Source organism: Gossypium hirsutum, chromosome A08 (genome assembly GCF_007990345.1).
Source record: "Gossypium hirsutum isolate 1008001.06 chromosome A08, Gossypium_hirsutum_v2.1, whole genome shotgun sequence".
Lineage (NCBI taxonomy): Eukaryota > Viridiplantae > Streptophyta > Magnoliopsida > Malvales > Malvaceae > Gossypium > Gossypium hirsutum.
Genome location: NC_053431.1, coordinates 124,403,652 through 124,416,540, shown reverse-complemented (window position 1 = coordinate 124,416,540; position 12,889 = coordinate 124,403,652). Strand labels below are relative to the sequence as shown.

The window sequence follows — 12,889 nt, the reverse complement described above, 5'->3', positions numbered from 1 at the left end:
AATTGAAATCAGGTAAAATTCACTTCACTTAAATTTCCAGGTTCCTAAACACAAGTATTATCATGTTCGTATGTTATATTACATTACCATACAACCATGGGTATGCGGATATTTTAACGTACAAAAAAGAACATATCCAAGTCTGAAATTCACCCGAGCTTAAGGTGACATAAATCAAGCAGGCAATGCATGGGGTAACATAAATGTCATATCAAACTAAAGAAAAATCATCCAAAAGCAAAGGCATTGAACTTGAGAGCTCCAATGAGCAAATAATACTTGAAATGTTCTTTTTAACAAGCTAAATATCGATTGATTGATCAAGTTTTCCGGCCAAAACTAGTTTTTGAACATTGTTATAAGAGTCTCGGTAATACTTGGGTTTTCTTTTCACCTAACTTTATGAATGCCACCGACCTGAAGTTCCCTCAGTTGAATAGGGCTGCTGCCAGCTCTGATTCCTGTCAAGGTTCTTGAAGGAAGCAACAAAGAGTATAATTCTTCACCAGCCCTTTCAATACGGATGCAAGAGTTGCTTTCATGTTAGCATTTTCATTTGACCACAATGCCCCCAAATAGCATAGATAGAATAAACTCAGGTACCTAAACAATGGGCAGAAAGCACAATCATCGATATAACATAAAGGGGACAAAAATGAAAGTAAACAAACAATATAAAAGAAGAAATATTAAGTCTGCAATACAGATAAGAAAGACTCATGTTAATTGACCAATAATCTGAACCTCCTCACCTTGCCCTTTTCCGTTTCTTGAAGAAAAGGCAGGAGAGGGAAGTCAGTAGAAATTTCGAAAGGAGAATATTTTATTCATTATTTAAAGTTCAAAAGCACATAAAAATCTTGATTTTTTTTTATTTTTTATTTTTCATTCAGAAGAAAAGTAGAATAACATCCTCACCATAGAATTACAACAATTGGGCAGTTCAGAGGAGAAGATTCCGTTTGCTTGCTGAAGCTAACATGGCAGTGTTCCAATATGGTTGTTAAGGTAGTTTTAAAAGAAAGACCTCCAGTTGCCTACAATAACAGTGCAAGTATGGGTGTTCAAGTTGTGGATTCTAGCAGTTAAAAAAGATATTAAAGCTTAATTCTGTTCAAATGGTTAAAGAAATTGGTGCAAAAATACAAGAGTCTGGTGATTTCAACAGCAGAGATAAACAACTGCTTTGAAATCCTTAAGGTTCTTCCTCATGTCCATAACTCCACCGAGTGAAAAATAACTTGGAATAATCTAAGGCCTAATGGTCCATCAATCTTCAGATCCCCTGTAAGCAAATATCAGGTGAGATGTATTGATGAAGAGATTTCCATGTTAAAAGTGATTCTTAGACATTGTTAAATATCAATCAAACAATTGTAAAAAGAACGAATATAAAGATTATACTAGAAAGATGGTTCAGATTGATGAATGGTTCACCTATCAACAACTTGAGATGTTTACTGGAGTACAAGAACCCAAGACTCCAATTTCCCCGCTAATGATAGTTTTGTTACAACTTCCATACAAAAATGATGTGGCTTTAGAAACATTTCATGCCAACAGCACAGTGGAGCAGTGGTTAAGCCCCTGGTTTAGCAACCCAATGACCAAGGTTCAAACCCTGTTGATGTAATCTCCTCCCCCAATTTGTAATGTATCCCAAAAAAAAATTCATGAATCATGACTACATAAAGGAAAATATGCAGATTGCAACATCCAGAAGGGATTTTGGGAAATGAACAACAAAAGTCGTGATTTTGTAAAGTTGAAACGAAAGTGTTTGCCTACATAAATAGGCATATGAACCAATTTCTGGGGAAGACCACAAGAACAATAAAATATATCTGATGCAGGAAAAAGAAAACACAGAGATGGGCTAACCTGGTAAATAATGGCCTTCTTCAAAAGAAGGAAAAAAAGCTGGTATTGGTTAGAAATGAAGATAATTTCCAAATTCGAAGCATTGTGCTGGAATGGTACTCTTAAAGATCAAGGGATTTTCATCTTGGCTCCAACTTTGAGGTTTTCCAAAAATGGGATCCCAAAATTATTCATGGAATCCTGAACACTGCTAGCTTCAGGTTCCTTTCCCGCATACTTGTAAATATGCACGGCTGCACTCATGATATACTTATCTGGTTCGGCAGTATCCTGAATCTGCTCAAAAAAGTTGATGCCTTCTTCCACCAATCCATAGTCAATGTAACCTCTTACCATGGCACGGTAACCTGCCAGGTCAGGACTTATACCAGTTGTAATTAGTTCCTTATAAACTCTCTCTGCTTCGCTCATCATCCCTACGTTTGCAAAAGCATACAATAAAAGATTAAAATGAGCACAAGTTGGAGGGATGCCCATTCTTCTCATACAACTTATAGTTTGCTCTGCTTCTGCATATTTCAAACACTTGGTATAAGCCTGAATAAGGGAAAGATATGTGGAGTTGTCAAGCGAGCAACCATCTCTCTGCATGGCTTCAATAAGCTTCTCAACTTCGTCACATAGACCTTCACTGGCGTACATATTGATCATAATTTTGTAGCTGACCTGCATTTCCCCGGAAGGCAAACAGTAGCACCAAATGAGTAGATAATAGTTCAAGTAAAAATTTTACTTAAAATTGAGGATTAACAGATTAATACATTTTTCTATGTATGGATCTTCTATCATGTCATTTAAAAATAATGTGTAATGCCAAAAACCGCATCATATATGCAAACATACATAACGACAGACACTTGCACAGTTTTAATGTGGTGTCTCATGCTTCAATTAGGACTCCAAGTAGCAAAAAGAGTTGATGTATCAACAAAGGCTATTGCAAAAAATCATCCTTCAACATTATTAGGAACCAAATGGTTCTTAGGTTTCTTTCTTAGCTTCTTCATAATTACTTAAAAATGACATAAGCATACCATTCCTGGATTTATCCCTTCTTCTTGCATTCTAATGAACAATGAGAAAGCTTCATCCCTCTTACCTGCAAAATATTAAATTAGTGATGATACTGTAACACGGAAATCAAACTGCTGTCTTGACTATCTAGCAGTTTTAGTCAATAATCAGGCATATATGATCAATTATCCCATTTGGGGTAAATTTGCTCAACATTTTGATTAAAGCCTTTATGGCAATAATATTCAGCAGCTGGATTCTTCTATGAATGGATAAAAAGTAATCCAAAATGATGGAAAAAAAATATTTGCATTAACTTTCTTCTTGTCGTAAAAAAAAAAAAAAGGGCAATCTAGGACGAAGCCAAGAAATAATAGCACAACCTACTTCAAGGTGCAATGTGTTCATTTTAAAATGCATGATCTACATACAGCTACTACATCGAAATACATACAAAATATTTTTCTCCTATAATTATGAATCAAGCTAATAAAATCTAAGATATTTCTACCAATATCTAGAAAAAACTTGATAAAACAACCATAAGCAGTAATAATGCCCCTTTCTGGGAGGAATAAGGGTAGAAGATAAAGGACGATGTTAGCAGCAAGAATTATAAAAGTAAATGGGGCAGAGGCAGTGTACAAAACAGAGAAAAATGAAGTTTGGGAGAATGGATAGAGAAGATACGAAAAAGAAATTATGAGAAATTCAAATGGTTATCATTTGATTCTTTCAAGCAATTTTTCTTTTTTCGTTTGAACAGCTTCACATAGAAGGTATGACGCGGAAACTTATGAAAATTTCAGGGTTTAGATATTAAAAGTTAAAATTGTAGGGGATAAAGTGTTTTAGGAAAAGTTAAAGTTCCATTGGTATAAATTGCTAATTAATATTGCCAATTTGCCTTCACTGACAAGAAATAAAGCATTACCAGCCTTCCCATAATAGCAAATAAGATTCATATATGCCTTCTCATCCAGAGTCATGCCAGAGCTGTGAGCAAGGTTGAACATCTCCACTGCCTTGTCCAGCTTGCGGGCTCGTCCATACACGCTGCACCAATAAGCTGCAACTGTCACATCAACATTCAAGTATTGACAAATTATTTCTCATGGTCAACCTCTTACCTAATCAATGTGTTATAAGTCTGAATTGATGGAGAAACTCCCTTGGAAAGCATGTGCTCATAAATGCTGGTTGCAAAATTTAATTTACCTATAAAATTCAAACAACTAGTTATTGCCAACTTTGACCAGCGAGACACATTATGCAGTGAACCAAGATAGTTTTAAGCACCTGCTTCTAACATTGCCTTGATAAATGTATTGTATGCTACAGTATCAAGTTCCAAATTGTCCTGAAAACTCAAGTGTATCATCTCTTTTGCCTCTTGATGTTTTCCTGGAGAAAGATTAATCTTGTTACTCATAGAAAGTGATGCAGGATATCAGCGACGACAGCATACTAAACTGTGAAACACATAAAACCATAAGATTTCTCAACATTTTAACTGAGTACCTTAGGATACTAGCATGAGATCAACAGTAAAAGATAAAAAGAAAACACTGAATTTTCTTTTACAACAAAAAGGTATTTCTCTAAAAAATATTCCAACTGTTGTTAGACAATAACTTTACGGGGTAAATTTCAAGGATACTTGTTTGGTCTAACTCTTACGATAAATTATTGAACTATTTACACAAAGAACCTACAACTTTATAGACATTATAAACAATGAATTTTGAACCCAAATTATTTTTTTACTTAGAAGATTCTCATATAAACCATATACTATAAGTATGACCCCTCATTAAGTATTTAAAATGCTTTGTAGGTCTTCTGGAGTTATATAAACTAATACCAGAAGTAGTCAGAGAGTAGACAACTTTGCTGATGGCAATGGCACCTAGATCGTGCCCCTTTTTGAATGCTTCTTTGTACAGAGAATATGCTGCCTCAGATTTACCACATTTAATATACGCATCAATCATTGAGTTATATATCAATTTCCCACAAGTGGGAGAATCTGCAACTGCAGTGAAGACATCTTGGGCCTGTTTTAGCTTCTGTTCCTTCCCGTATATACCAATAATAGATGCAATTGTTGCATCATCCACACTGCAACCTAGTCTGACAACTTGATCATTAAGAGCTTTCATGTTGGACAGATCACCTATTCAAGAAAGCAAAACCAACACTCAAGTGAAACACACCACCCCAAATTGCAGTTCCAATCACACGGAACGAACAAATAGAAAATCTTTTAAAGAAATTTAAAAGATGTTTCTTTACTTTAATGAAAAATATATTTATTACAATAGTAAACAAAATTTTACCTTCTTTCAGAAAGTTGCTTATTAGTTGAGTTAATACAGACATGCTACCAGCAGTCTCAAGCAACAACTTTAATATTTCTTCCAAATTATTGAAATCCTTACATTCCAAATACAACCTAAGTAAATACCCCAGAGCAATGGAGTCAAGTTGGTTAGAGGCCACATTGCCTTTAACTTTCTGATGTCTGAGGGGTTCTCCACATATAGCTTTAAAAAATGTTTGAATAAACTTGTTATCTTTATACGAATCATTAGTAACCATCTCTTTAGTCAATTGACCAATGTCTTCTAGCATTCCCTCCTTGCAATATATTCTTACAACCGTCCTATATAACTCCTCATCAAAAGCTACTTGATCTTCCCTTATCTGGACAATAAATTTCTTGGCCCTTCCTGTCAAGTTGAGTTTAATATACAATCTGAGCATATCATTGCAAGAACCAGAATCAGGAAGTCCAGTCTTGGCTAAAGCCTGAAATGTAACTTCAGCAGCATCCAGATTTTCACTCATGACATAACATTGCAATGAAACAATATAAGCAAATCTTGAGAACCAAATGTCTCTAGATTTCATCATTTCAATAATATCCAGAGCCCTCTTAGCATTTCCTGAATTAAGATGGACTTGTGCCATTGCTAAATATGTTTTCTCATCACTTAGTAGGCCAAGCTGATCAATCTCTTCAAACGTTCTTTGTGCATCCTCATAAAGGCCAAGTTTGCCATATATTCTAATTAGCAAGCCATAAATAACTTCATCAACTGCAATTTTATTTCTTTCCATCTCTGTGAAAAGAGATAGAGCTTGTGAATAATCTTCATTCTTATAGTACAAAGTTAAAAGAGAAGCACAAGTGTAGTTGCTTGGAACTATTCCCCTGGATCTCATATCTTCATATAAATTTAGTGCATCCTGCCATTTACCGTCTTTAGTGTGTGAACTAATAAGCAGGCTATAAGATGCTTCCTCAGGGACAAATTCAAGTTTCTTCATCTCATCAAAAGCCTTGAAAGCCTCTTCACAAAGACCACCTTTAACAAGTGAGTGAATTACTACTGTATAAGTGAACCTATCGGGTGCCACCCCTTTATCAACCAACTGCCTCCATAAATCTATGACCTTTTCATGGAGTGATTTCTTTTGCAAAGAAGACAGCATAAAGTTGTAAACAGCAGTCGAAAGTGTGATTCCCCTTTCTTGCACAGCAGAATAAAAGGACTGCATAGCCTTGTGTCGTCCCCATCTAGCATATGTACACAACATGGTACCACAAGCTACTTCATCGGGTTCACATCCCACTTCAAGTATCTCCAGGAAAGTCTGTTCAGTCAGTTTGATTTTCCCAACTTGCCCATAAGCACGCAAAACAATCGTATAAACAATAACACTCGGGCGATAGCTCAACTGTTAAAGCACAAATCTATAATTACAATCTATTAAAGTCCATGTTTTGGGAGACAGCAACATAATTACTTTCCGTCTCTTCAAGAAAGTTAAACATAACACATTTAAAAGCAAAAAAGAAAACACCATATTCAGATATAGAAACAAGTACTAAACTATTTTTGAATAACTACATTATAAAAAATTTTAACCTTTCTCCTTTTTTTGAGAGAGAAATTTAAACCTTAATTTACTTGTATTGGAAATAATATAAATTTGAAGCAAGTTAGTCCATTCGTTGGAACATGCTAAACAGTCTGAATCCAAACACAGAGACATGGAAATAATGACATTGGGTATAATATAAATGATACAAACTTCAACAGCAAAGATTTCAGGTTAAACTTAGGAGCAAATTCATCCCTCTGTTATAAAAGCGAGCAATTTAGTCTTACATTTAATTTCGAAGCAAATAGGTAAAACTGTAAATGATAGTAAGATTGAAGTCCTTATCGTGTTCTAAGTCAAAATTTTTAGACATTCAACATTACAATATTTAAAATTTTATCTCTTCGCTTGAAAATTAAAAATTAAACGTAGAGAGGCTACACTATTCCTATTCATGTTTAGCATTTTCAATGTTAAGTTCAAGCAAATATGAGTTCCCACAAAATTTCAACTTAAAATAATCAATATTAACAACTAAAAGAAGCGTATTAAGTAGCAGAAAAGCACCTAAAACAACTGACCTGTAACTTCATCCAAGCAAAAAAATCCCTAACTTGCCTCCAATTCCTTTGTTCTTTCAAAACCACACACATATCCCTGAAGCTCAATTTCCCAACAAAACTCCCCATCACCCTCCTCACATCAACTTCCCCTTCTTTTCTTTCCCCCATAGCTCTAACAGCCTTTATCGCCGCCACTACGTGCTTCCCATACAACTCCCCATTCCTCTCATCTTCCAAATACTTCACCATCTGCTCTGGGGTCCTCTTTATCCATTTCGGAGTCATGGCGCGTGGACCTTGGTTACGCCTCAACGCGCTTAAGTACTGGGCCTTCTTCTTAATGATTCGACGCGCGTTGTCATCGGAGAGTGGGTTCTTGGGGTTTTTGGACTTGGGTTTGGGTTTTGTGGGGTTGCCGTCGCTGAGGGAAAATGGGTCCGGGCGGACTGAGGAGCGTATGCGAAGTCTGGGGGGTTTGGAAGGTGGTTTTGGGAGGGTAAATGAAGGGAGGAGATAGGTTGTACTGGAGAGGAAGGTAGACTTGAGGGACTCCATTGTATATGTACTCACGGTGCTTAGGTTCAGTGAAAAAATGGAGGCAAACTATATTTTCCGTTTGTATCGGGGGAAAATAAGAGTTTCAGTTAGTTAAGTGAATCTATTGGGAATTGAAAATTAAGGAGCGGATAAAATCCACTTCACCCTATCAAATTTTGAAAACCGGACCGGTAATGGAATTTCATCAAATTATTAATTTTTAATTTAATTAAATAAATTATTAATATTTTTAAAAATATATTTTAAAAATAGGGAAAATAACTCAATCGATCTAACCATAACTTCAATCAATTTATTTAACTTGATTCAATCGTGTTTATTTTATTTTAAACAATATTATAAAACTTAAAACGGTTCGTACTCGAATTAGGTTAAATTCAATTTGAGTTTATTTATAATATTTGCGAATTTTATATTTATTTAAGTCGGATTTCAAATTTTCTTTAAGTTCATTCACATTTCTTGTGGCTAATATAATTCCATTTTAAATATGTTATTATTTTAAGTTAATATCAATAATTTTATATATTTTTATCAATTTTTTAAATAGATTTAATATTTATATTATAATATTATGTATTATTATATATAATTTTATGTGATTATATCAAACAATAATACATTACGAAAGTACAAAATGATTCGGGTTGGGCTCAAATATATTATTACTTAATGTATTCTTTTGCCATGGTTGAGTCTTAAATGTTAGGTGTAGCCATTATTTTAAATTAAATAATTTTTATTGTCCATTTTTTTTCGTATATTTATTGACTCTGATATTTGTAAAAATTTAATTATTTAGCCATAATTTAATAATAAATCTTTGGGTTTAATTAAAAAAAATAGAATCTAATTATTCACACATAGTAAATGAAATTTAAAAACTATACGTATAGCGTATAATAATTCTTAAATTTAAATATTCAAAATTTAGAATGTCCATCTTTACCAATTATACATGAAATATTATAAAAAGTAAATGGCAAGTATAAATAATTTATATGAATATATTTAATTTTTAATACTATTTAAAAGTAATGTAGCATAGTTATTTTAAATAAATATCAAACATAAATATTTTTAAAAAATAAAAAATTGGAATAATACAAATATAACATTACAATTCTTATTTTTTATTTTTTGATATAATGCTTAATATTACACATAATCTTTTTTTAATCCTTAAATAAAATGATAATGCGCTTTAATCATGTTCTCTTATACGGCTAACAATATTAATACCAACTGAACTAAAACTCGATTGATAGTATAAACTATTTAACATTGATCTTGAATAATAATAATTGCCGAAAGAAATGGATTTAATTAAAAAAAAACCTATTCAACTATACTCCATAAGAGCATTCTCTGTTTACGATTCTGCAAATTACACACCGATGAATCTGAAAACAAACCAAAAAAAATCAGAAAAATAATAAATTGTTTTGTTTTGTTTTTAAAAATTAAATATATTTAAAATATTAATTTATATTTCATATAAGAAGATCTACTTTCTCAATTAATTTTTCATTTTTATGTTGAGGTGTTAATGGGCTGGGTCGGGTTGGGTTTAAGTCAGGTTCAACTAAAATTTTAGGCTCATTTGTTAGGTTCGACCCAGATAAAAATGTCAAAACTCGAGTTCAACCCACCCATGTTAAATTTTTTTATATTATTTTTATTTAAATTTTTTTAAATATAATACATCCAGAATACTAAAAATATTAAAATCAATATTTCTCAACAAATTAAAAATAAATTTAAAAAAATGTGTTATTTAAGGTAAATGCAACTTAACAAACAAATAACTCTAAAATAGTAACAAAATTAACAATAAAATAAGAGTTATATAATAACAATAAAATAATAGCAACATATTAATGAAATGGTAACAAAATAATGAGAAAACAATAACAAAATAATAACAAAACAATTAAAAAAAACAGCAAGAAACAGTAAAAAAACAGTTTTTTTTTTCATTTTTGGGTCAGGCTAGGCTCGGGCAAAAAAGCCTTATCTGAGACCTGGTCCGTTTTCTAAACAAGCCTTATTTTTTAGGCAATCCGATTTTTCAGGCCTATATTTTTACTCAAAACCTCTCACTTTCGGGCAGACCTTCGGACTGATTCACGTGGCCCGACCCATTAGTATTTCTATTTTTATGTATTACAAATTATTATTACATATTATATATTTATTGCAAATTAAATATATAAATATACCTTGGCCTTGATTTTTTCATCAAGTAGTGGATGAGGTACCAGAAAGGTAGGGTGAATGCTGAATTCATGCATCACCCATTTCCCAAACCCTAATTCTGGGATTCTCCAATGAAACACAAAACAATCTCTTCAACCCAATTATTCTATCCCTATGTTTGATCTCCTCCGCCTTTCCACAAGATTTCCAGTAACCATTTCTCGTATGTCGTTCTATTCGATCCATTTTCGACCTTATTTCCTTCGTTTTGGTGAAGTAATAGCTTCATTATTCTTCCTACCATGCTTAAATTCACCTGTAAAACAAATACAACAATTTATTTATGCTTCTGTTTAACTAATGTTGCTTCTCATCTCTGTTAAAAGTTCGAGTTTCGAGAGTAAAAGTGTCTCATTGGATGCTTAAGAACACAAACCATGCAAATTACACATAGTTAGAATTCAACTCATACTCTATATACTATGGGACATTTAAGGCAAATCAAGTTGAATCATGAACAACTCGTATGGTTCATCGATCTTCTCTAACACTCATGAGACAATCGCGTTGTTTGAGCTTATCTCCTCTCTAACATCCATGCTCACGGAAGAAGTATAAACAAATCTTCATTAAAGAATATCGAAAGTCGGATAAACATAAGCTTTAATGTTTAGATAACAACTTACAAGGTGAAAAATGAAACGGATCCAAGTAATAAAAATCAATGTTTTTGATAACATCAAAAGGAAGCTGAAATCCCTTGATTTTGTTGAAGAGATAAAAGGAAATCAACTCATGATCTCGAGGAACAAATCTATACCCAATTGGTAATGCCTTGTTTTCATACTCATCCAGGAAATTATCATCAGAAACTAAAGCCGCCGCCATTGTTACAAAACTGGTGTTTTGATGTTGCTCTGTGTATATTTGTAGTTTTTTTTTTCCCTTGGAGAATACAAAACTTGGGGTTTTGATATTGCCATATATATATATATGTAAGAAGATTGAAGCTTTTCACTAATCCTAATTGTGTTGGAGTACCGAGTAGGACTGTAATTTTTAGAGAATTTTTTTGTAAAACAAATAAACAAAAATAATATCGCATTTAATTATTTGGATTTCATCGAATTGATCGCAACTCTTTTAAAAAATATATATTTTTATGGTTAAAATATACAATAGGTTCATGTATTCTTTATAAATTTAGAATTTAGTTCTTTTATTTTTATTTCTAAGAATTTAATCTCTTTACTTTTAAATTTTAAAATTTAAGTCTAACTGTCAATCTTATTTTGTTAAATTCAAATTTATTATAATATCATTTTTTAAATGTACATTACTACCAAGTGGGAGACTTTATTTTCTGTATTTCAAAATATCATAAAAAATTTAATAATATTAACAACTCGACTTAAATTTTAAAATCTGAAAAGTAAAAAGACTAAATTCTAAATTTACAATGAATACATGGACCTATAGCATATTTTAACCTAATTTTATATGCACGCAATATGTTAAATTCTTATAAATTCCTTTTCCTAATTTAAAAAATTCTCTCTAAATTATTAAAAAAAATCCTTTCTAAATCAAATTTAATTCTTCAATAAAACTTTACTTATGTCAAATTTTATTTCAATTAAATCTTCAATAAATTCCTTTTCCTAATTTTATTTCAATTATTTACTTAAGTTAAATTTTAAATAATAATTAATTTAATAAAAATTCAAAACTTGATAGTTATATGTAAATGGACACATACTTGATGAAAACACGAATCTGGTTAACATAGGCTATGGTTATAGGATAACCATAGGATTTATGGGAAACAAATTTTAACCTATTAAAAACTTCAGCATCAATATATATTTGTACCTCTAACCCCAAATTACATGAGGGAAAACAATGACAACATGATGCCCTATACTCCAAAAATCGGGCCTTCTAATCAGCTAAACTCACCCCCAAAGAAACCCGAAATTGAATCATGCGCGATCTCCATCTGCGCCAGCCAGTTTTCTTCTTTGTTGATGTTCTGCAACCTTATAATCTACCACTTCCCGGAATAGGTTTCGGGTCAAGCACACAGCTCTCACTCCCATAAACAGCTGCTTGAACGCTCGCCATCAGTTTGGCTATTTCCCTTCCGGAAAATCCTTCAGTCTTTGCTGCAGCTTCTCTTTAAGATATCGTCGGTCAGTCCTTTGATCTCAATCTTGCTGCTGCTTTTGAAAAGATTTGAAGCAAACCGGGTTTCTTGAACCAGCCTGAGCTATGTACTTGTCTAGATAGAGCTTTAGGAGTTTGAAGCGTTCATCTTCCCCAGGCAAAGGGAATTCCAGTACTTCATCAATGCGATCGGCCACAGCTGAATCAAGATCACCAGGACGGTTTGTAGCAAGAGCAAGGACTATGTCCTTGGACTGGTCAACCTGTGCGGAAAAGAAGAGCATTGAGTGCACTTCTTTGCGCTTCACTCATGTAGGTTTTTGTTCCCGTCTGCAAAACAGTTAAGCTGAAACATCAATTCAAAGGTAACCTTCCAAATTACAATGGGATTCTAATGTTTTCATCCTAGGTCGGTTACTTCCGTGTACAACATTATCGAGGAAAACATGTGATTGTAAACCCTTACCATAAGGAAATACCTCTTCTTGCCTAAAACAAACTATGAAGGAAATTGTTTCATGATTAAGAACTTGGTTACATGGACTCGAGTGTAAGTTCCGATATAGAAAAAAAAAAAAAAAATATAAAAAGTCAAAAAAAACATTAGGTATGTTCAA

The 12,889-nt window shown here is 32.8% G+C and overlaps 2 protein-coding genes across 9 annotated transcripts in view; both read right to left on the bottom strand.

Annotated features, from left to right (window-relative positions):
* Positions 1–139: 139 nt before the first annotated feature.
* Positions 140–8,018, bottom strand: LOC107940248 (pentatricopeptide repeat-containing protein At5g27270). Of its 8 annotated transcripts, XM_041075180.1 has the most exons (11): positions 7,368–8,017; positions 5,235–6,639; positions 4,760–5,071; positions 4,195–4,299; positions 4,026–4,113; positions 3,830–3,951; positions 2,916–2,980; positions 1,882–2,547; positions 1,147–1,285; positions 919–1,037; positions 140–603 (listed from the first exon to the last, which is right to left on the bottom strand). In XM_041075180.1, the coding sequence occupies exons 1-8, from the start codon at positions 7,902–7,904 to the stop codon at positions 1,990–1,992; spliced, it is 3,192 nt and encodes a 1,063-aa protein (XP_040931114.1). In that variant the 5' UTR covers positions 7,905–8,017; the 3' UTR covers positions 140–603; positions 919–1,037; positions 1,147–1,285; positions 1,882–1,989. The 8 variants fall into 8 exon arrangements, with proteins under 8 accessions (XP_040931114.1, XP_040931116.1, XP_016729179.2 ...); XM_041075182.1 differs by having other exon boundaries at positions 919–1,285; positions 5,235–6,555; positions 7,368–8,018; XM_016873690.2 differs by having other exon boundaries at positions 919–1,285; positions 1,438–2,547.
* Positions 8,019–12,313: 4,295 nt separating this feature from the next.
* Positions 12,314–12,889, bottom strand: part of LOC107940244 (NAC domain-containing protein 45) — a 4,357-nt gene continuing 3,781 nt past the window's right edge. The window contains exons 3-4 of the mRNA XM_041076031.1: positions 12,752–12,761; positions 12,314–12,535 (exon numbers count right to left, since the gene is read on the bottom strand). Of these exons, the coding sequence (XP_040931965.1) occupies positions 12,314–12,535; positions 12,752–12,761 (232 nt within the window). The remainder of the gene's footprint in view (positions 12,536–12,751; positions 12,762–12,889) is intronic.